Raw genomic sequence first — 23,720 nt, forward strand, 5'->3', positions numbered from 1 at the left:
GCAGAAGTGACTCCTTGCTCCAAAAAGTCCCTTATTTATCCAGCTCTTTCCATTTTTTTCTCTCCTTCTCTCTCTCTATTTTCTTTTTTTTTTTTCTTTTATTTTTTCCCATGGACATTAAAAATCAGAAGGCATATTTAGAGAGCAGACAGCTTTGGGCGGGTGTTGCTGGCTAAAAGATCTTTTCCTTCCCCAGAAACAACTCATTTGTCTGCTTGGCCACCTCCTCCCACCCCAGGAACGGCCGCGCTTGGGTGCACGGAGCTCTTCCTGGCGGGATGAAAGTCGGCAGATAAAATATTAGCCTCAGGTCGCAGCATTCCTCCCTCCTGGCCAAACCGGCATGACGGCGATGAGGAGCCGAGCTGCGATGCCTGGCCGGTGATGCAAGGCTCGATCTTTCCAGCACGCTTTTCCCTCGGGCTCCAGGCTCTCCCGCGGGGGCAGCTCGGGCTGCTTTGGGTGTGGAGCTCCGGCAGCCTCCACCCGCTCAGGATCCGGCCCTGGAAGCCGTGGAGTTGCAGCCACACTTGGAGCTTTCTTGGGGCTTTCTTGGTGGTAAGATTGCAGCGTGGCTCTCGTGCCTCGTGGGTTTCTTTGGGTGGAGCATTTCCCCCCAGTGCTCCCTGGATTTTGGGGGCACATCACAAACAGGGGGGACAAACCTGGGCAGGGGGTGAGGAGGGGCCTGGTGGGGTGACAGTGCACAGCCCAGGGAGGGGTGCTGAGGCAGCATCCCCACTCGTGTCCCCTCACCCTGCACCAAGAACTCCCTTATCCAAGTGCTGCCCCTCCTGGATGAGCCCCCACCCCAATACCAGGCCCGTGCTGGGCTTGGATCCCTTCTATGGCCCCAAAGCATCCCCCAGGCCCTCGGTGCAGCAGCACCGGCAGTGCCGGTGCAGAGGTAAACAGCGATGAGTGCCTCAGGTCTCCACCTGGGGAGCAGCCTCGGCCCCGGGGCACCACAGCCCTTCACCCCCTCCCCAGCCCCGGGAGCCGGGGCTGAGCACCGCCAGCGTCCCGGGGGGCGCGGAGCCCCCCAGGGAGGGGGTTTAGGGGAAGGGCCCCGGGGGCTGGGGTGGTTGGTGCCCCCAGCCCCGGCAGCCGCTGCGGGAAAGGGGCATCTCGCACGCAGGAGCAGAAACAGGGCGGAGAGATGCTCGGGGAGGGCGGTGGGAGGGAAGGGGGGTCAGCTCCGAGTGCAGCCTCCCAGCTCCCCACCGGCCCCGGGGTCGGTCTCTCCTGACCTCTCGGTGAGCGAGGGATTGCGAGCCAGGGAGGGATGGGATCTGCGGGAGCCTCTGCCAAGAGCTGGCTCCAGATCCGCAGGCAGCTCTGGGCTGCATTTCCCCTCCGGCGCGAAGAGGAGCTGGGGTGTCCGGGGTTCACTCCTCGCTGACACCGACCCCCCGAGACCCCCACCGGCACGTCGGGCCCCGCGGGGAGGTGAGCCGGTGCCGGGGGGTGCGGGGGACCCGGGGGTAGGCGGAGGGTTGGGCTGGGGGTGGAGGGGATGAAGGGATGGATGGAGGGAAGGGAGGATGGAGGGAAGGGATGGATGTGGGGATGAGAGGGAGGGCAGCGGCGGGGGGGGCACCGGGCGGGCTGCGGGGCTGGGGGCCGGGGCGGGCGGGGGGGCGGGGCGCGGGGGCGGGGGGTCCCCGGCCCCCCGGCGGGGCGGCGCCGGTTCTCGTAACCCCACCGCTCGCTCCCAGCTCTATAAAATCCCCGCCGAGCCCCGCAGCCGCTCCCGCCGCCTCCCTCGCGCCGAGCCCCCGGGGAGGCACCGCCGGGGCGCAACAGGCCCCCCCCGGGCCGGCCACGCGTGAACGGGGACCGCCGGGGAGGGAGAGCGGGAGGGGAGGCGGAGAGGGCGCATCCATCCCCTCTTCTCTGCCGGCAACCGGGGAAGAGCCCCCCGGCCGCCGCCTCCTCCCCGAGCCCGGCCCGGGGGGGCGGAGGGAGCGCAGAGCCGCCGGAGCGGGAGGGGCGGGCGGCGGGGCCCCCCCGCGCCTGGCGCTGCAGGTACCGGGAGGGGGGGACACACCGCCCGGCCGGGCTCAGCATCCCCCATCCCTTCTCCAGCATCCTCCCGGCCGGGCCCGCATCCTCCCCGGCTGCCGCACCCCCCCGCCCGCTGCTGGCCCCCTCCATCCCGCACTTGTTGCTGCCCGGCGGGGCTGGGCTGGCTCCCGGTTTAGGGCGGTTTTATTTGGGGGGGGGTGGCTTTGGAGGGGGTGGAGGTTGCAGCCTCCCCTGCTGTCCCCCGGCAGCCAGCGGTGTCCGGCGCAGCTCCAGCTTGCTCCCCCCGAGGCCAGGGCCAAGGCTGAGCCCCCCCTTTTCCCCTCCCCAGTCCCATCTCTGTCCTCCCCTCCCGCCTTCGCTGAGCCCCAGCTCCTCGCCCGGAGGAAGGGTGCACGTTGTGGGCATCTCCCATCCACCGAAATCTATGATCAGCTCGGTGTGTGTCTCCTCCTACCGTGGACGCAAGTCTGGGAACAAACCACCCTCCAAAACATGCCTGAAGGAAGAGATGGGCAAAGGGGAAGAGTCGGACAAGATCACCATCAACGTAGGTGGCACCCGGCATGAGACCTACAAAAGCACCCTGCGGACTTTGCCGGGCACCCGCCTGGCCTGGCTGGCCGACCCCGATGCCCAGAGCAACTTTGACTTTGATGGCAAAAGCAACGAGTTCTTCTTCGACCGGCACCCCGGGATCTTCTCCTACGTGCTCAACTACTACCGCACCGGGAAGCTGCACTGCCCCGCGGACATCTGCGGGCCCCTCTTCGAGGAGGAGCTGACCTACTGGGGCATCGACGAGACCGACGTGGAGCCCTGCTGCTGGATGACCTACCGCCAGCACCGCGACGCCGAGGAGGCCCTGGACATCTTTGAGAGTCCCGAGCCTGGCGGAGGGGCTGGTGGAGAGGAGCCTGAAGAGGAAGGGGGTAGGGAGATGGCCCTTCAGCGCCTGGGCATGGATGACAGACCCCCAGGGGCGGCAGGGGCGGCTGGAGGGGGTGGCTGCTGCCGGAACTGGCAGCCCAAGATGTGGGCGCTCTTTGAGGATCCCTACTCGTCCAAGGCGGCAAGGGTAAGCTCCCGAAAGGCGGCGGAGGGAGGTGGGATGGATGGGGCTGTGCTGGGGTTGTGTCTTCACCTCCCATCCCCGAGGGCAAGGCCCATCCTGGTGGGTTATGTGAGGCCCTCCCATAACTGTCCCACTCCGACTGTGGGGCACATGAGCCATGTCCCATCCTACAGGACATCTCTTCCATTGTCTCCCAATCGCCTCCCAACTCATCCCATCTGGGAGAGCTGGGCTGAAACTGGGGGCAAGAACAATCCCTGCCCGCTTTGTACCCTCACGGACTCCCTAGGCACCTCCTGGGCACACGGAGATGAGGGATTGTCCTTGGCAGGGCTGACTCCTGGCAGAGTTTCAGGATGCTCTAGGATAGAATGTTTGGGTTCCTCCTGCTGGGCTGCACGATGCCAAAACCCACATTGAACAGCCCAGGTGTGGAGTGGAGGTCCGGGCTGGGGGCCAGGTTCTGCAGCGAACGGGATCCTCACGGCTGTCCCCAAGCAGCTCATCCTCCTCACATGTGGGGCCCACAGCCCTTGCCCCTGCAGCCCCTGCCCCTGCACCCCACCAGGGCCACCCCCACCTCTCACGGAGCCCATCAGGCACCGCTGACACCCCAGCATAGTCCCGCAGCCCCCTCCCCACACATGGCCCTGGTACCGTGTGTGTGCACACGGGAGCTCATCCACACACCAGAGACCCCCCACCCTCCCTGGGCACGCGGGCTGTCCCTCCCCATGGGCACCGACGTGCTCAGGACGTGCCAGGCTCCCAGCCCGGTGCTCGGGCGCTGCTCTGCGCATGTGTCTCCTCTCCCAGCTCCTCACAGATCATCCCCAAAGCTCTGCCCTGACCCCCCAATACCCACCCAGCCCCTGGCACGCCCAGCTTATAAATCTGCCACACACACCCAGGCAGGCAGTTGGGATGGAGATGAATCCTGGATGCATTTAGAGGTGTAAAAAAAACCCATCAATGGTAAGAAATTCTGCAGGGATTTCACACCCACGAGCAGCACACAGGGCAGGGGTCAGTTTGGCAAGGAGGTGTTTTTGCAGCAAATGTTAGGGCAACATACACAGAGAATGCTCGGGCAGCAAGAGCTGAACCTATTTTAAAAGGGTACCCCCTCCTCTGCCCATCCCTGAGGGCTCTTCACCTTGGAGAGATGCTCTGAATGGTGTAAAGCTCCAAATAAAAAATTAAACAAAATTAAAAATAAACCCAAGCACAATAATTCAACTCCTTTTTTTCCCCCTGGTGTCATTTGGTTCTGCTTTCCCTGTGTGCTGAGCTGGTCCTGGAAAGGCTTTAGCAGGAGGAATGTACTGGAGGGAGCAGAGATGGTGGTGATTGAGGCCCCGCTGGGGCTGGAGTGGGACCAGTTTGCACTGGGATCTCCCTGCTTCCTTCTCAGTGCTCTAGATAAGTGTTCAGCTCAGCAGTGCCATGGGAACGATCAACTTCCAGAGGCAACAGGAAAAAATACCAGTGTAGTTTTGCCACAGCTTAGGAGAACTGCTCTGGCAAGAGGGGAAACTGAGGCACAGAGCAACGCAACCAGCCCAAGTTCCTGAGTGCACCCAGTTCCTGGCTGGAGTCACCATCCAGCGCCAGGATGCTGCAGGATTCGTGTGGGTACAACATTCCTGGTGCTGCCCTGCCTTTGGTGGTGGGTGAGGTTTGCAGTGGTTGGGATTTTTTTGACACCCCATTTTGGGGTCTCCCCCTTTCTTGCCAGAGCCACAGGGTGCTGCTGGCTGAGGGAATGTGCTGGAGCAGCTGAACAGCAGGTTGCCAAACCTCGGGAAGCAGCAGTCCCAGGCTGTCCATACAAACTCTCTCCCTCTCTGTGTGCCAGCCGTGACTAAGTCTCAAGAGCTGAATTTCTCTGGTCAGTTGTCGCTCCTCCTCTCCATGGAGCAGCCCCTCGGGCCCTGACTCAGTTGGCTCCTCGTTATTTCCATCTTTCCCTCCCTCCAGCACTTCTCCTGAGCTGGCAGCAGTGTGAGCACGTGGTTGGAAATCTCTCCCATGTTTTAGCCTCTTTTCCATGCACCATCGATGGCCACAGGGTCCCTGGCTCCTCACTCAGGGAATGTTTGGTCCCTGGTGCAACTGCTGTCCCAGCTGGAGCCTGACACTTTTCCTCCCCATGGGAAGCTGCCCTGGCTGTGATTTTACCTCTATGTCCAAACTCTTCTTACGTGCAGCTCCTCATTGTTTTTCCCCTTTGCAGCCCAACTCGGAGAGTCCTGACCTCACTTTCATGGGGACTTTCAGGCTAGTGACCCTCTGTAGGGTCATGGATTTTTTGGTGACACCTATGGCAAGCTGTTGAGTGCAGGACAATATGGTGTAGAACATCAGCAGGTTCTGGAGGACTTGTTTGGTGTGTATTGGTAGTACTGGATTTATACATAGATTTTATTTCATTTTAAAGACAGTTTTGGAAAAGGACTTGAGTTTGGAGCAGAGACTGTGGCTGAGGTGAGACATCTTGGGTCAGACACAGAACTGGAGCAGCACTCTGGGGGGGACACGATGTTTGGCACCGGCTGTGAACCCAACTTCTATTTTTAAAGGTTGATTTTGCTCCTTGGGCTAAATCAGGTCTCACCTCACACCCAGCAGCAGGGCTGCTTCATTACTCAAGTGTTTTCATGGTCTCACTCCCTTCCTGGGTGAGTTTTTTCTTTCTACTTTTCTTTAAGTCTAAATTTTTACTCTTCAGGTTTTCCCAAGATTCCCCATACAGGGAAGCTCAGGAACGTGACTCAGCCCTCAGCTGAAAAGCAGATTATTTTGGCTGTGCCACCACTGTGTAGAGACACTTGTCTGGTTAAGCTGGCCTTGCTTTAAGATCCCAGTTTTTCTGGATTTGTTTCCCAAATTGCACACGACAGGTCAACCTTCAGAGCCAAATCCCCAAGCGCGGTTCAAAGGGGTCTGACTGTGGGGTGAGGAGCATCTCACTCCATCCCCGAGCAGGTGTCCCTCACTGGGGCAGGAGAATCATCTTCCAGAGCTTTCTTCATCATTTAATGCCTGGTTTAAACGTCACACCAAACTCCTGCCGGGCTGGCGCTCTCTGTGGCGGACCCACGCGGGTCTGCCCTTGGGGACAGCCCTCAAGGACGCTCCGGCAGGCTCGGGGCTGCGGGCAAGGCACGGCCGGTGGCGGGGGTCGGGTGTTTCTCCAGCGTGACTCAGGCTGCCTCTGCTGCTGATTCACTCCGGCCGAGGATCAGGGCTGTCGCCCGAGCAGCCTCGCGGTGCGGCTCCGCCGGGCGCGGCCCTGGGTGGCTTTGACAGCAGAAGGTCACGTCCTGCTCGGGGCAAAGGGGCTGCAGCAGGACCTGCTCCCGGGAAGCTGAAACCACCCTGCTTTTGTGCTGCCGGGAGATAGAACAGGAGTTTTTCTGCTCTGAGGCTTTTTTGTTTTTTGCGGGGGTTGGCTCTTGGAAACATGCTCCAGGTAATGGGCTCGCGAGGAAGGGAGGGGGGGAGCTGAGCAGGATCGATGGGAGCACAAGGTGGAACGTTGTGACACAGGCTGTGACTTCCAGTGCGTGCTGCTGGCCCCTCCTCACCCACATCCGAGGCGAGGAGAAGGGAGGAGGAGGTGGCATGGAGGGGACAACGATCTCCCTGCTTGGGCAGTGTGGAGAAATGGGAAGATCTGGGTGCCACCAGGTCCAGGCATCAGCAGGAGGCTGAGCTCTGCCTGCTCCTCTCCTCATCCACCCTAGCAGTCCTGGAGCTTCTGTGGGCACATCACCCACCACTGACCCTCAGGGAGGGGGTGAATAATGTCTCTGACACATCCAGACCCCAAAGCTCATGGCTGTGAACAGTGTGAACCTGGCATCTGGAGGGGTTTGTGATGAGTGTGGGGGAAAGCTCTTTGAATTGTCCTGTCAAAATTCCCTTTTCATGTCAGTTCCCGTTGGAAGATTGCTCCAGTCCCAGACTGTCCCAGTTCTCCCTCATCCCCACCACTGCACATCTCCAGGCACAGCTGGAGCCCAGCACACCTTCTCCTGCACAGATCATAGCACTTGGAGAAACGTCCTGGACTGATGGCCCCAGGCACTGAGGTTTGCTGTCAACCCATGGGAGAGGTCATGGGGTCCCTCCTCATTCTCCACCCTTGGTTTTGGGGCAGTGGGTGGCAGCATCTGGAGTGTTTTGTCCTCCTCCAAACAGAAGAAGTTGCCCCACATCAGCTCACGGCCCCTGTAACTTTGACTTTCACAGGTGGTTGCTTTCGCCTCGCTTTTCTTCATCCTGGTCTCCATCACAACCTTCTGCCTGGAGACACACGAGGCCTTCAACATCGACGTCAATGTGACGGAGACCCTGGTGGTTGGCAACACCACGACGGTGCTGCTGACCCACAAAGTGGAGACGGAGCCCATCCTCACCTACATCGAAGGGGTCTGCGTGCTGTGGTTTACCCTTGAGTTCCTGGTTCGCATCATCTGCTGCCCAGATAAGCTTCTCTTCATTAAAAACCTGCTCAACATCATTGACTTCGTGGCCATCTTGCCCTTCTACCTGGAGGTGGGTCTCAGTGGCCTGTCCTCCAAAGCTGCCCGGGACGTGCTGGGATTCCTGCGGGTGGTGCGCTTCGTCCGCATCCTCCGGATCTTCAAGCTGACGCGGCACTTCGTGGGGCTGCGCGTGCTGGGCCACACGCTGCGCGCCAGCACCAACGAATTCCTGCTGCTCATCATCTTCCTCGCCTTGGGGGTCTTGATTTTCGCCACCATGATCTACTACGCCGAGCGGATCGGAGCCAAGACGTCCGACCCCACCGGGAGTGACCACACTCACTTTAAGAACATCCCCATCGGCTTCTGGTGGGCCGTGGTGACGATGACGACCCTGGGCTATGGTGACATGTACCCCAAGACCTGGTCGGGGATGGTGGTGGGGGCCCTGTGCGCCCTGGCCGGGGTGCTGACCATCGCCATGCCTGTGCCCGTCATCGTCAATAACTTTGGGATGTACTATTCCTTGGCCATGGCCAAGCAGAAGCTGCCAAAGAAGAAGAAAAAGCATATACCCCGTCCGGCCCCGCTGGACTCCCCCACCTACGGCAAATCCGAGGAGAACTCGCCCCGGAACAGCACCCAGAGCGACACCTGCCCACTGGCAGTAGAGGAGGGGGCGACTGAGCGGAAACGGTCAGGTGAGACCCCAAAGGTGGGGCCGAGGGAGGGGGAGACCTCCGGGAGCCCTCAGGGCAATTTGTTTGGTCCCCGTGTCCCCGGGGATGGTGCAGGATGTGGCCCCCAGCTCTGGGTGGGGCCCCTCAGGTGTGAGGGTGGTGGGGGCCATGCTGGTGGAGCAGGGCACTGCAGGTCAAATCCCCCACCCAGGCAGGGGGGAAAGGACATCTGCTTTCCCAAAAGCCATATCCTTCCCTCCTAATGGCACAGATCAAGTCACTGTGGTGGCTTTCAAGGTGTTCCTGCCTAACCCACCTCCCTCACAGTGACAGAGGTAAGGCCACTCGCCCTACTCTCATGTTAGCCTGGTCATGCCCTTGGCACAGATTTTTCCTTTGCTTCCTCCCACCATAAATCAGGGTAACTTTCACCAAAATTGATAAATCCAGGGGCATTCCCTGGGGCTTGACCCCACGTCCTCATTCATCTGCTGGTAGACAGAATCCCTGCACCGCTGCTCCAAATCCTGAGCAAAACCAATCCCTGGACATTTCTTTTTTTTGGCCTCATGCATTGAGCTGAAGTTTGGGGGTTGGCCAGTTTTTCCTTAGGATCAGCAGAAGGCACAGCCCCAGCCGTGGGCAGCTGTGGGCACCACCCCTTCGTCTACCTTTGGGGGTCTGTGTGAGCCCTGCCCCACTGTCAGTGCTGGCCATGGTGGCTGCTCTGCCCCTTTTGTCTTGGTTTGCTGCCAGTGGCACCTCTGGGGTGTCTGGAACACCATGGTGGGGTTGTGTCCTGCACCAGCACTGAGGGGTTTAACAGGGATAGGGCTTTCCCTGCCGAGGAAACAGGGAGCTCTGGGTGCCCCAAACAGCTCTTTCCCTTTATAAATCCTTTTCCACATGCCTGCTAATCCCATCTGCCCAGGAGCCCTGGCAGCAGGGAGCAGTTAGAGCCAGGAGCCCAGGCCAGGCCCTCACATGGCAGAGCATCCTCTCAGCCAAGGAACCAGGGAGCCAGGGGACATAAATTAGCACTTCCCACCACCCCAAGCAGCCCGTTCCTCAGCAGTGTGAATTTTGGAGAGCTAATTCCCTCTGATTAGGTGGGTGGATCTCAAAAACCTGGGGTGTTTCATCCCCAGCTTTGGCTTCATGCAGGTTTTATAACCCTCAGCAGGACTAGAGCTGCTTGGAATCATATCTGTGTTTGTCCTGCTCCCCTGGCTGCTCTAAATGAGCGTGTCCAGGCTGGGATCAGCACCTGAATTGGTCAGTGTTGCTCACCTGCAGCCTGCTCTTGTGCTTCCTTGCATGGTCTGGCCAGCCCCTCCTGGCCACCCTGAGCACTTTCTGCTGTGGCTTTGTCAGCTGCTGATGGGTCTCTGCCTCCCTGCAGACTCCAAGCAGAACGGCGAGGCCAACGTGGTGCTGTCGGACGAGGAGCAGCCGCTGTCCCCGACGGACGAGGAGAAGCGGCCGATGCGGCGCTCCAGCACCCGGGACAAGAACAAGAAATCCTCCACGTGCTTCCTGCTGGCCACGGGGGACTTCTCCTGTGCAGCAGACGGAGGCATCCAGAAAGGTACGGCTGGAGGTGGGAGCAGGACCTGGCTGGGGAGGGAGAGGTGGAGGCTGAGGGCAGCTTTGTTGGGCTGATCCAAGGCTGGTTCATCTCCATCCATCTGCCTGGCTGTCCTCTGCTCCCCAAACCCACATCTTCCTGCCCCTCCATCTGCTTCACCTCCATCCAACACATTTCTCCCCGTAACGGCTCCACATTTTGTGTTCTCCTCCCCAGTCACCCCTATTTGGGGTCTGTGACCCCCATTCAGGGTCTATGACTGCCATTTGGGGTCTATGACTCACATTTGGGGTCTATGACTCCCATTTGGCATCCGTGATCCGTGTTTAGGGTCTATGACTCCCATTTGGGGTCTGTGATCCGTGTTTGGGGTCTGTGACCCCCATTTGGGGTCTGTGACTCCCATGTGGGGTCTGTAATCCATGTTTGGGGTCTGTGACTCCCACTTGGGATCCGTGATCCCTGTTTGGGGTCTGTGACTCCCATTTGGGGTCTGTGATCCCCATTTGGGGTCTGTGACTCCCGTTTGGGGTCTGTGACCCCCATTTGGGGTCTGTGATCCCTGTTTAGGGTCTGTGATCCCCATATGGGGTCTGTGACTCCCATTTGGGGTCTGTGACCCCGTGCTGGCTGCACTGCCCTCCCGGGGGGCAGAGTGCTCCAATCTCTGCCCCTGCAGCTCTCCTCCCTGGGTTTCAACCCCCCATCTCTGGCTGGTGTGAGTGGGACATCTCTCCTGGGGACGTGGTGAGGTTGTGACTGAAGGTGACCAAAAGGTTTTCAGTAGGGAAAAAAGAAATCCAGAGGCTTTTCCCCTGCTCTCCCCTCTGGTGGCTTTTGGCGGGTTCGAGCGTGGGGAGCTGCGATGTGTCAGGTGCTGCCTTGCCAGCAGCTCAGGGCTGCCAGAAAGGCTCCTCTGGCTTTGGAACAGGAGCTGTGCTAAGTGTTGAGGCTTTCCATGGGAAACTGAGGGGGAGATGAGTCAGGAAAACACAAAACTCTTCTCTCCATGACAAAACAAAATCTTTTTCAACCTGGTCCCAGAGTTCTCTGCTCCTTTGCTCATCTCTCAGCACTCCAGCCCCAGAGAGGGTAAATCCAGTGCCCCAAAATCCAGCTGCACCCTCGATTGCTGGGATAACCCTTAGGGCACAGCTCAGTTTCCCAGTTGTGCAGTGTTTTGCGTGTCCAGGGTGGCGTGGGATGCTGTAGCTGCAGAGCTGACCTACTTCTACCTCCCTGGTACCCAGTGCTGCCCGCTGCTCACGGGGAGCTGGCACCAGGCAGGAGCAGGGATGATGTGCTGCATCTCTGAGCACTCCCCAGGACCTGTTGGTGCTCTGGAGAGCCTCAAGGGTTTGTTACTTTTGGAACTGCTTGGCATGGCACAGACTGAGTGGGACACAGGGACGTGTTTGGGTGCAATCACATTTATCAGTAGTAGAAGCAAGTTGGTTCTTTCCTCCTGGGAAATCAAGGATTCCCTTTGGCATTGCTGCTCAGCCTCAGAAAGAGGACAAAGAGGAAAAGCTTTGCTCATCCTTGGGGTACCATCAAATATCTGCTTGAAATGCCTGATGTTTTTTCCCTGGAAGTGCCTTTTCCTGTGAAGTAGTCCTGTTAATGTGGAGAGGGGAGGGAGGTTTAGTCCCATTCCAGACTGGGAGAGGGAATGCTGAACTGGAGGGATGGAGGAGACGGATGAAAGCCAGAGCTGATTTTCCTCCTCAGAAAATGCTGAAGCCAAGCTTCAGCTGAAGCGTTTGAATCTGGTCCCACTGAAGCCAGGAGAAGTGGAGCAGCTCTAAGAGTTGAGGATCCAGAGCTGCTTTCACTCACTCCCAAATCCCATCACTGGATCACAGGAGACCGGGAGATTTCTGTCCTTGTGTGGTGGCACAGCAGCCCTTTGAAAGGGCGCTGTGGTGATGGTTCTGCAGGGGCTCTGGTGTCTTCCCTGCAAATTTGAGAGTGCCTTTTACACTTTAAAACAGAAGGTGTGCACGGGTCACTCATGCCCATGTTGCTGGAATGATGTTGTACCTGGAGAAAGCTGGATCTGCTGTCCAGAGGGGCTCCAGAGATGCTTGAGACCTTTTGGGAAGGGGAACCTCAGTGTCCTGCTTGGCTGTGGGACAGACAGGGGGGGAGGCTGTCCTGGGAGGTCAGGGCTGGCCTAGTGAAATGCTCTGGGTGACCAGAGGTGACCAGAGATGACCAGGGATGACCAGAGGTGACCAGGGGGTGAAGCAGCCTCCAGCCAAAATCCGCTGGGAGCCGCAGAGGCGCCTCTTCCCTTGGTCCTGATTTATCTCCTGCTGAGGCTGTTTGTTCTGGTACTGGGATGTTGGCAGCTCTGCAAATTGAGATGAGCTTGGTTCTGAGCCCGACTCTCTGATGGCCATCTGTCAGATCCTGGGACAGGTACTGGTGTCTGTGCAAGCTGTGGAAATCAGGAGAGGGAGCTGGTTTGGGAATAAGCTGCAGATCTCAGCATCCATCGTGGCTTAACCCCAACTCCAGGTTGGTCTTGTTGGGGCAGCTCAGAGAGAAGAGCTGCTCCTGCCCTTGGAGCTGAGCCTGGAGCAGATTGAGCTGGATTGCTGGGGATTCCTATGTGGAATGTGTTTCTTGCTCCTGTGGCTGCCTGCAGTGGTATTGCTCTGCTCCCTGGCTGCCAGGGATGGCTTCAGAGCCTTTATCTCCCCTCAGCCCTGGCGTCCTGCTCAGCCCTTCCCAAAAACGTGTCCTGCTGGCTGCAGACACTTGCCATGGGGCTGCCTTGGCACAAAAGCCCCGTCCTGTGCTTGGTGGAGGGATATGGAGGCAGGGTGAGTCCAGCCAGGGAGACTGGTTGGGATGGAACCATGGAATCACTTGGGTTGGAAAAGAGCTCTACGAGTCCAACCTTCCCCCAGCACCTAACCTGTGTCCCCCAGTGCCACATCTGTGTCTCTTAAAGATCTCCACCTCCTTTATCAGCACATTAACATGGCACAGCAGCAATTTTTGTCTTTGTAGAGCATGGTGCAGCTGATTTTCACTCTGTTTCTTGCTGTCAGTGCAGGGCCATGATCCTGAGCATGCAGGATGGGATCAAACTGGGAACACTCACGGGAGCATCCCCTGGAGCTGCCTGGCTGGGGGGGACCAAGCACCAGCCCACTTTGCACAGGGACACGACCCCACAGGAGCTGTGTGCCAGGCCTCTGTCCCCAGCAGCAGCACGCTCCTGGGCTCTGCTGCCTCCCTGCTCTGCCCCATCCCCTCTGGCACAGCTCCCAGCCTCACCCCGAGCCTGCAGGGAGCAGGCAGTGCCACGGCCCGGGAGGAGCCCCCGGGATCACCCAGCGCTCTTTGATTCCTAAAGCAATCCCAGTGACTCTGGGTAGCCCCAGGGCGAGTTACTGGGACTCCAGCTCTGTTTATCAGCTGATTAGCAGAGCACAACCCCCTTGTCCAGTTGTGGCTGTATCTGGCCCTGGGTGTGGTGGGAAGCCACGACAGCCATGAGGGACTGAGTCTGGAGCTCCTTCCCAGGTGCTCCTGCAAGCGTGGCTTGGGATAAATTCATGGAGAGAACAAAGTGTTGGGCTTGGGGCAGGTTTGCCCCTGGAGCTCCACTGCAGAGGGTCCCTGGGGAAACCAAACATCTTTATGAAGTTCTGTCCCAAAATGTGATGGTTGAGACTTAACCAGAGTGAGCAGCGGGGTTTTGACCCCGTTTCTATCCCTGTTTGCACCTTTTCTATTCAGGGTTCGGAGCGAGAGGCAAAGCCCATCCCCACAAACCCCACCAGCCCTGCCTCGCTGGCAGCTCCCAGCAAAGCCCGAGCCTGTAACACCTCCTGCCCCACGGGGCTGCTCGGGGGCTGGGGGCTGCCCCAGGCTTTCAGGGACCCTTGGATCTCAGCACAGCTGCTTCCCACACAGCTCAGGGCAGCGGGAAACGCCTGAGCTCTTTCAAGAGCCTCAGTGCACCCAGGGAAAAGAGCAAGGGGAAGGAAAACCGAGTTTTTGGGAATGTTGTGGGGAGCAGGGTGGTCTTTGCATCAGCTGCTGTGGGTGGGGAAACTCCCAGCTCCCCCCCAGCTCAGGGCTGTGCTCACTTCCCTCCTCACTCGCTGGGTGGATCCGTGCCAAGATGTAAATAAGGAAATTGCTCTTCTCCTCAGGCCTGCTGCTGCTCCCGCTTCCTGCAGGGAGGGAAAAGCTTTGCTGGAGTCAGCAACAGGTTGAGGCAGATCCCTGTGTGCCCTGGACCTGCCCCTGTTTCACTGGAGGAGCTGAGTCTCCTCGGGGGGCTGAGGGGTGGGGAGGGGCTGAAGAATCCCTGCTGGCTGCTGGGGCTGGGAAAAGCCACAAACAGGGGACAAGCCCCGGAATTGCAGAGGCAGTGCTCTGGAGCCTTTCCCAGGTGATGCTGCTGTCTCAGCACCCCCCTTGGGGGTGTGTGGGGGTGATGCTGGGACTGCTCTGCTGTGAGTCTTGATCCCTGATCCGAGCCCAAACCAGCGGCAGCAGAACCCAAAGATGTGCCACGAACTCCTGGGGCAGGACACAGGGAGGGATTCCAAGCCTGGCACTGCTGAAGAAGCCATACATCACCTTGTTTTTCTGCTGTCAGGAGCTGCCTCCCTCTGCTCCCCCCACACAAACGCTGCTTCCCTGGCCTTTGCTTTCCCTGGATCTCGCTTGGGAAGGCTCAGGCTTGGCTGGGTTTGCTCAGCCAGGTGCTCTCAGGGAAGGTCCAGGCGCAGGGACATTGAGCTCATCACAGCTGGGAGCATCATTAATTTTCCATGTTTTGGCAGCAGATCCAGGGAACAGACTCATCCTTAGCAGTTCTGCTTTGTGGATCTAAAAATCCAATTTTCAGTGCAAAGACTTTGTGTCTTCCCAGCAAGAAAAGTGGCTTTTGACCTGCGAGAACATTTCCTCTGGCTGTTGCTTTTTCAATAAAAAAAGCTGGAGAAATTCCTGGCTCTTTCTGGGAGTGTGAAGGGTCCCCATGCTTAAAGAAACAGAAATATTTGCTCTTTAATGCAATTTCTTATGGAAAATAATGAGCATGTCTACCTGCTCCATTCCACACAGAAAGGTGTCAGCAGCAGCCTGCTGCTACAGGGGTGTGAAAACCAGAGCTGGGGGAATCACTCCTTCCAGATCCCATATTTGTTTGAGTTCTGCTGCTTTTCCCCGTCTGCTTCAGCCCACAAAATCCCCAGACTCATTCCTCATTCAGAGCAATTTGGGAAACAGAACCCAACACCCTCCAGGAGCAATTTGGTCTCCTCACTGATGGCTGAGTCCTGCCTTTGGCCGGCGCTGCTCCATGAAGGGAAGCTCTGGAGGAGCCTGCTTGTCCCCAAAAAGCCCTTCCTGCACTTTTTTTGGGGGTTGCTCAGGGTGTGGGGCTCAGCCCGGCGCTGGCAGCCTCCCGAGCCTCGGGCAGAGCTGCTGGGCTCTAACCTGTGTGTTTTGTCCCGCTGCTCCCCCGTGCCCTCCGTCCTCTAAAGGACCTGGCTGTCCCCCAGGTGTCCCTCTGGTCCCCACCACGCCGAGCAGCCCCAGCTGGGACATCTCCATCCCCCAGGAGCTGGTTCTGAGCCCTTCCAGCTCCCCCTGTCACGTCTCCGCTGACCTTGTCTCGTGTCCATGTGGATGGGCAGTCCCTGGAGGAGGTGTTGGGGTGCTTTTCCCCTCTTTGAAACCTTATTCATCCTAAATAAACCCTGCAATTCCCTCTGGTGTCGAGCCCTCCCTCCCGTGGGCCGCCTGTGTTGGGCTAAAGGGTGGTGGAAACACAAGGAGGACAAGTTGACTCATAAAATTATATCTCATTGTGCTGGAAATGGCTGAATTAATATATTTTTAGGTTTTATTTTGTTTGGTTTTTTTTAAAACCAGCCTCAAGTTTCCGGAGGCAACAGATGAATAAACCTCTATTCCCTGCCCAGCAGTGGCTCCCCTCTTGTTTTGTGCCTCTTTCTGCCTAAATCCTGCTTGTTCTTTCCCAGATTGTGTCTGCTTCTCCTTCCAACCTCAGGATGGGCCTGAGGGCCTTGGAAACCAGCCCTGAGATCCCATGGAGGCTGGAGGGCCCTGGGAGAGGGTTCAGGGAGCACACAGAGGCTGGGATCATAGGGATGGGTACTCCCATGAAGAGCTGGGAAGTGGTGGCAAGAGGAATAAAGGTCCCTGGCAAAGCTGCTGCTGGTGTGGAACAGCGGGGCAGAGAGAGATTTGAGGCAAAATGATGCCTAAATAGATGGGGGATGAATCCTTGTTTGGGATGGACGTGAGGTGGTGATTCCAGAACATTCCCACGGGGATGGGAGCTGGGTTTGAGCCAGGCTCTCCCCATCCCTGGGAGGATGAGGCTGGAGAGTCAAACTCCCTGTGGCACTGCTGGTTTTTGCTCACCTGTATCAGTTTTTGGGACGATTTTGGATGATCTCAGGTATCTTCCCAAGCTAGAACAAACCCTTCAGTCCCTGGCTCATTTCAGTTCTGTCCAGCCCAGCCTCCCTGGAGGTGTTTGGACCTTGGGTGGCTGCAAGGGGCTGGTTTGGGGTGTCAGCCCTGGTCTGGAGTCCCCTCGGTGCTCTCTTGGCCTCTTCCCTCACTCTGAGCAAGTCAGGGCTGGAGCCTGGGGACTTTTCTGGGAGGACAGCTCAGATTTGGATGTGTTTGAAAAGCAAAGAGCCCCAAGAGCTTTCCTGGGATCAGACCCTTCCCCTCCACCATGGCCAACCTGGATCTGGTGCTCAGGGAATGGTGATGTTGGACTTGATGATCTTGGAGCTCTTTATCAACTTTAAGGATTCTGTGATTCCATGGTCCCTGCACCTGAAAGAAGCTGGGATGGATTTTGGCAGATCCCACAGCCAGGACCCTCCTGCTCCACCCCAGGTTTCCTGTGCCTCAGTTTCCCTTGGTGTGGAGAAGGATCTGCCAGGAGGAGCAGCCAGCACATATCCAAACCAGACCCCTCTGAGTTTATCCTTCCTTCTGCCCTGTCCCAGCTGTGCAGGAGCCAAAGGGAAGCAGAAAAAAGGTAAAAGAACTTGGTGCCTTGGGCTGGATCTTGGGGATGGATGAGAGGAGCTGGTGCTGGAGGCAGGATTGTTGTGGATTTGGGGAGGAACTGGGATGAGCTGCATCCATCCTGTGCTCAGGGTGTGCCATGCTGGGCCCTGGTGCTGATCCATCCCTCACCAGCAGCACCTGGGTTTGTGTGTTGGGTGCAGCTGCATTCCTTGGATTCCCACAGCAGATGGAGGGGTAACAGGGCAGGTTCATGAATCCCCCAAAATTCCATGAACTGGCAAAGGGGTGGGAGCAGCAGCACCATGCAGGTGCTTCTCTAGCTCATCCTTCCCTCTGGAAGCAGGAGGAGCTGGAATATCCCCAGCCCCTGCCAGAGGGAAGGCCACATTCCATGGCTTCATTGTCCTTTGGATCATAAATGATTTATCCAAGGTTGTGAGCTGACTTTGGGATGAGCCAGGTATGAAACCCTTTCTCTTGCAGAACGATCAGATCAAAATCCTTTGATTTTGACCCCAGACTTTGGGGTTTGAGTCTCTTGGAGGTAGAGGATTAAACCCAGAGCAGCCACAGATCCCAGCAGATCCCATCCTTGCCTTTGCCCCCTCAGCTCCCAGAGCAGCTCATCCCAATGCCAGAGTGGCTGCTTGGGGTGGAAAACCTTTGGTGGACCCCCCAAAATCTCATCCCCACCAGAGCAAGGAGGGTTGGGCATGAGCTGCCATGGAGCCAGCAGGATGCAATTTTTAGCTGGGGCGTTATGCAACCCAGAGGAGGGATGACTAATGTGCAAAAAGCTCCTCTAAAACAGCCCAGCCCCGAAAGGGAGATGGAGGGATTTCAGTGGGAGGCACCAAACTGCTGAAAAACCCATCGCATCTTCTCCCTCTTCCTCCCCACCTCCTTCTGAACAGGACTTGGGGGATGCAGGAGGGAGAAAACAGCTTGTTGTTATTTTTAGGTGGGGTCTGGGTTGGTTTTGGGGGTGAGTTAGCACGGGTTAATCCCTGGGTAAGATTAGAAGAGGAGCTGTAGTGGATCAGAGCAGACCTCTAAATATCTCTGGAGCCCAGGTTTTTATCTCAACCGGTGGCCAAAATTGGCAGCCTGGAGAAGAGGATAAGAATAGAGCAGGAATATACGATACTTCCCCTGAATATCCTCGCAGGACTTATCTGTGTTTAGGGATCTGTAGGAGCTCACGTTCCAGCCCAGGCCAAAGGAACCGAGACAAAGCCAAGTTGTTGGATTTATTCCCAAGAAACTGCATAAATCCACAGGAGTCCAACTGCCCCTGCCCAGCCCCTAAAAGGGCATTTAAAAAAAACCCCAAAACATCAAGGGGTGTGCAGTGGTTGTGGGGGCACAGCAGCATGGAAAGGAGACCTGGGGATGGGATGGGATGGGATGGGATGGGATGGGATGGGATGGGATGGGATGGGATGGGATGGGATGGGATGGGATGGGATGGGTGTGCTGGGTCTCCTTCCTGGCAGGGTGACGGGATTGAGCAGGAATCCAGGGGTGAGCACTGGGTGTGTTATAGGAATTTGCCCCTCACCCGTGGAGCAGGGGATGTGTCCTGGTGGCTGTGAAAAAATAATCACAGGGAATTGTTTGGGTAGGAACAGACCTTAAATTCCATCCCATTCCAGCTCCTGCCATGGCCAGGGACACCTCCCACCATCCCAGGCTGCTCCAAGCCCTCTCCAGCCTGGCCTTGGGCACTGCCAGGGGTCCAGGGGCAGCCCCAGCTGCTCTGGGCACCCTGTGCCAGGGCCTGCCCACCCTCCCAGGGACAGTGGGTGCTCGGCAGGGTGAGACCCCCCCAAGCTCCAGTGCCCCGTGTCCCTCTCCCCACCGTGGGGACACGTGTGATGCTCAGCAGTGGGAATGGGACCAGAGATGATGGAGCCATGGAATGGTTGGGTTGGAAGGGCCGTGGGCAGGGACAGCTTCCTCTAAACCAGGCTGCCCCAAGCTCTGCCCAGCCTGGCCTGGAACACTCCAGAGGTGCTGGGTGACACCGGGCTGCCCTGCAGGGTCCTCGCATCCCTCTGCCCACCTGGGACATGGATCAGCACTGTGGGACATGGATCTGTCACCAACCCCTGTGACCACCCACCCCTGTGCAAGGAGCCAAACCAGAGCAGCCTTGTCTCAGGGGGATTTGGGAGCAGTTTCCTGCTCCAGCCTCAGCTCCTTCCTTCTCTTTTCCTGCTGGAAGACTCGCGGTCCAGCACTGTGTGGAGGCTGCACCGTGATCCCGGGCTGCTTGCAAAGTATTAATTTTTATTGTTGCAACAACTGCTCTGTTTCTTGGGAGATGCCTGAGAGAGCTGAGGAAATAGAAAGGCCTGTCAGGCAGCCGGGCAGGAGGTGAAGATGTCAAGAGAGTAATTGCTCTACCCAGAAGGAGCCTGTTCCTGGCTTCCCCGGCTCTGCCAGGAAAAATCCTTGCTGCTTATTTGATGACAATAAAGAAAAACAGAAAATAAATAGCAACCCCATGGCTTGCCCGTGCTGACGAGGAACAGAGAGAGCAGAGGCAGATGCAAAATAGGATGCAGGGGAGCTTATAAATAGGAGCCTCCCAGCTCCCAGTCTGTTACTTCCTTACCTCCGCCCGGGCAACCGAGCCGAGCGTTTTACCCACGGGAAAGGTAAATGGAGGCTCAGAAAGGATCTGTGAACTCCTGGCAAGAGGGTCACACTTCCTCCTGTGTGGGACAGGCAGGGGCAGGGGATGTGTCCTGGTGGCTGTGAAAAAATAATCACAGAGTCAGGGAATTGTTTGAGTAGGAAGGGACCTTAAATTCCATTCCATTCCAGCTCCTGCCGTGGCCAGGGACACCTTCCACCATTCCAGGTTGTTCCAATGCCTGTCCAGCCTGGCCTTGGACACTTGCATGGATCCAGGGGCAGCCACAGCTGCTCTGGCACCCTGTGCCAGGGGCTTGCCACCCTCTCAGGGAAGAATTCCTTCCCAATATCCCATCCATCCCTGCCCTCTGGAAGTGGAAAGCTATTCCCCCTTCTCCAAAGTCCCTCTCCAGCTCTCCTGGAGACCCTTTAGGCACTGGAAGAGGCTTTAAGATCTCCCCAGAGCTTTTTCCTCTCCAGATGAACACCCCCATCTCTCCCAGCCTGGCTCCAGAGCAGAGGAGCTCCTCCTGATGGAGCCCAGGGCTGGGGCAGCTCTGCAGGTGGGGTCTCACCTGAGCAGGGCAGAAATCCTCCTCTGCCCTGCTGCCCAGACTGGGGGATCACCTGGGGGGTTCTGGGGGGTTCTGGGTCAGAAACATGCCTGGGGAATGTTGAGCTGCTCATCCCCCAACACCCCCACATCCTCCCCCTCAGGGCTGCTGGCAGAGCAGAGCAGAGTCAGCGTGGGACCTACCCAAACATTGTGCTGGCACAGCTGGCACAGCTGGCACAGCTGGCAGCCCCCACAGCAGCACTTCAGGCTGCTTGAGGAGATGCTCACAGCGAGAGGGCAGGACTGGGTGAACTCCCCATGAGGGGAAATTTGGGGGTGATGGCTCTGGGAGCAGCGCAGCAAACCTTGGGGTGTTTGGAGCTGAGTTGTGCCAGGCTGTGCCAAGCCTCCTGCCTTGCTCAGGGCAGCACTCTGTGGAGGCTGGTGGCAGATCTGCACCCAAAAATAGGCTTGAGGAAAGGGTATCACATCACTGAGGGGCCGTGAGGGTGAAAGCAGAACAGAGCTGGTACCCGTAAGCCAACACAGGAGGGATGTTTTGATGTTTTCTCATGGTGCCTTTGTCTGGGGGACAAAAAAATAAAAATCTGGGCTGTTGTTATTTATTTTTAGTCGTGCTAATTTTTTTCCTAGGCTGGGAAGCTGCTTTCCAAGGCAGGTCCCTGGAGGCTGTGGGCAGCAGGTCTCGAGCTCACACACAAAATGGCTTTGAACAGGGAGGAGGAGATGGGAGTTAAAAGCCAAGTCGTGCCCCTGGTAAATCAATCGACCTGACGGGGAATGTTTCTAGCAGGACACAAACCCTGCCAAGAGCTTTTAGCTGCTTGCAGGAGTGACTGAACCAAGAGCTGGGGTATTTTTCAGCAGCTGCTGCATGTGTGGGCACTGCTGGTCCCCAAATTCTGCAGGGGGATTGTCGGGTCCTCAAACCCTTTTGTCTTTGGAGGTGGGGAGCTCTCGTGCCAGCTCAGGGAGGAGAGCTCCTGTAATCCCTGGGGGTTTTATGGGATGTGAGGTTTGAAAAGCCTCCGTGCCTGGGCGTTGCTCACCCAGCCTGTGCAGTGATGCTCAGTGGAGACAAGACCTTTCTTTTGTGGGAAAGGAGGGGTTTTTGGAGCTGTGTTGGGTCTGCAGGGGAGGCAGCTGGGTCAAACTCATGAGCAGGAGCTGGGGATGAGGTCTGAAGCAGAATTCCATGGCTTATCAGGTGGATCAGGCGCTGTCTCCCTGCCTGACAGCCCCTTGCCTGGAAACTGGGCCCTGGCACATGGGGAGAGGTGGTGGGGTGACTCAGAGCTCCAATCAATGATAATTAATTCAATGATAACTAATGAGAGGGAGAGAGGGAGAAGAAAAAACATGGAGAGATTAATGCACCAGGCTTGGCTTTGGGACATCTGGTTTGGGGTTGGCTTGGGAAGTTTTGGGCAAGAGCAATTTTCTGGGAGGAGAGTGTTGAGAGGGATGTGGTGAGGGTGATGTTTTTCCCCCTGCTTTTCATTTATACCCTCAAAATCACCCTGATTCCATGCATGGTTTCTCATGGAGAATCATTTCCCAAGTCTCCATCTCTGCCACCATCCTGAGGCTGTTTTAAACCATTTTTTTGCTGACTTACAGATGCAAAAGCAGCATTTTATCCCTCTGAAAAAGGCCACTTTACATTTTTTTGTTACTCTGTTTTCTGCATCCTACTAAGTCGGGGTCCCCTGGAAGCTCAGTGTCCCTCTCCCTCTCCTATTTCTCCCCCTACATTGCCATGGGAGCAAATCTCTAATGCTGTGTTTAATGTTTATGTCTTTAATTGCAGATTCCTGCCAGGACACCCTCGCTTCCAGTTACCCCCAGGGTGAGGTGGTCACCTTCTCCTGAGCCCCAGCTGGATGCAGGCACTGCCCTGGCGAGGGATGCCTTCCCCAGGGGATGCCCTCCCCAGGGGATGCCTTCCCCAAGGTGAAGGAGGCTCTTCCTGGGGCCAAGGGATGCTCTTCCTAAGGCTAAAGGATGCATTCCCCCAGGGCTGCTCTCCCCAAAGCCCAGGGATGCTTTCCCTCAGGCTGGGACATGCATTCCTCCAGGGATGCTCTCCCCAGGGCCAAGGGATGCTCTTCCCAAGGGAGATGCTCTCCCCAAGGCTGAGGGATGTCCTCCCCAAGGCCCAGGGATGCTGTCCCCAAGGCTGGGACATGCATTCCTCCAGGGCTGCTCTTCCCAAGGAGCTTTCTCTCCCCAGAGCTCCAGCTCCATCCCCGGGGGGTTGGCAGCTGGGTCCCCCCGAGAGGTGTCACAGAGCAGCAGGGCAGGGAGGGAGGTTGGGGACAGCCCCATTCCCCTTCCTGGTGCCAGCCCTGCCACGGCCACGCTGCCCCTGCACCCCCTGGGCTGCCCCCTCCCCTTGCCCACGCTTCTGGCTGCACCTCACCCTCCACCTCTGGAGATCCAGCTGCTCACCAGGACATCTCTGCCCGTGGCTGCGCCCATGCCCTGACCCCTCCATCGTCACACGGCCACTGGGAACCTCCTCCAGGCCCTGGAGGCTGCCAAAGGCTCCTCTCTGTGTGCCACTCCGGGTGCCAAAGGCTCCTCTCTGAGTGCCACTCTGGGTGCCAAAGGCTCCACTCTGGGTGCCACTCTGGGTGCCAAAGGCTCCACTCTGGGTGCCACTCCAGGGTGCCAAAGGCTCCACTCTGGGTGCCACTCTGGGTGCCAAAGGCTCCTCTCTGGGTGCCACTCTGGGTGCCAAAGGCTCCTCTCTGGGTGCCACCATCGCCCCCTCCCACGGGTGCTGAGCCCAGGGGCCCGGGGGCCCAGCAGGGGGGTTGGGGCAGGGATGGGGATGGGAAGCAATAGGAGACCGAGGTGTGGGGATCCCGGCTGGCCTGGAGGGGTCAGGGTCCTTCCAACGCTGTTCCATATCTCTGTGACCAAGGCAATACTACTCCTGTCTCCGTCTGTCCTGTTCGCATGCCTGTCCAACGTGTAGAGTTCCAATAAAGTCATCCATGAGCTGAGTCAGCTCCCCTACCCCTCCTGCCTCCTTACCTCTGGCTCTCCATGGAGAACGAGACCTTATTTTGTGGGAAAAGAGGAGTTTCTGGAGCTGTGTTGGGTCTGCAGGGGAGGCAGCTGGGTCAAACTCGTGAGCAGGAGCTGGGGGTGAGGTTTAAAGCAAAATTCCATGGCCCCTGTTTCCCTGGAGTCCTGTTCCAGCCCCGGGTGTCCCCTGGAATGGGGATTTTGGCCACGGCATTGCCTGGATGTTGTCTGGATCACCTTGAGAGAGGTGATTCTTCCTCTCTACTCTGTTCTCATGAGATCCCATCTGGAATGCTGCATCCAGCTCTGGTGCCCCCATCACTAAAAGGATGTGGAACTGTTGGAATGGGTCCAGGAGAGCCCATGAAGTTGATAAAGGAACTGGAGCACCTCCCCTCTGGAGACAGGATGGGATTGTTGGGGCTGTTCAGCCTGGAGAGGAGAAGGTTGTGTGGAGACCTCAGAGCAGCTTCCAGGACCTGAAGGGTCTACAGGGAAGATAGAGGATGACTGTTCATCAGGAACTGGAGTGATAGAACAAGGAGGAATG

The 23,720-nt window shown here is 57.6% G+C and overlaps 1 protein-coding gene across 2 annotated transcripts; it reads left to right on the forward strand.

Annotated features, from left to right (window-relative positions):
- Positions 1-384: 384 nt before the first annotated feature.
- Positions 385-23,102, forward strand: KCNC4 (potassium voltage-gated channel subfamily C member 4). 2 transcript variants are annotated; one of them, XM_041489601.1, is made up of 5 exons: positions 385-558; positions 2,357-3,103; positions 7,358-8,294; positions 9,676-9,861; positions 21,945-23,102. In XM_041489601.1, exons 1-5 carry the CDS (start codon positions 385-387, stop codon positions 22,004-22,006), a joined length of 2,106 nt encoding a protein of 701 aa, XP_041345535.1. In that variant the 3' UTR covers positions 22,007-23,102. The 2 variants fall into 2 exon arrangements, with proteins under 2 accessions (XP_041345535.1, XP_041345536.1); XM_041489602.1 differs by lacking the exon at positions 385-558 and adding an exon at positions 1,196-1,449.
- The last annotated feature ends 618 nt before the right edge of the window (positions 23,103-23,720 follow it).

The sequence above is a fragment of the Pyrgilauda ruficollis genome, unplaced genomic scaffold (genome assembly GCF_017590135.1).
Source record: "Pyrgilauda ruficollis isolate IOZ18807 unplaced genomic scaffold, ASM1759013v1 scaffold95, whole genome shotgun sequence".
Taxonomy (NCBI): domain Eukaryota; kingdom Metazoa; phylum Chordata; class Aves; order Passeriformes; family Passeridae; genus Pyrgilauda; species Pyrgilauda ruficollis.

Coding starts and splice junctions, on each gene's coding strand:
- KCNC4 (XM_041489601.1), top strand. CDS start 385: ATGCAAGGCTCGATCTTTCCAGCACGCTTTTCCCTCGGGCTCCAGGCT. Junction 8,295..9,675: donor GACTGAGCGGAAACGGTCAG/GTGAGACCCCAA, acceptor GCCTCCCTGCAG/ACTCCAAGCAGAACGGCGAG. Junction 9,862..21,944: donor AGACGGAGGCATCCAGAAAG/GTACGGCTGGAG, acceptor CTTTAATTGCAG/ATTCCTGCCAGGACACCCTC.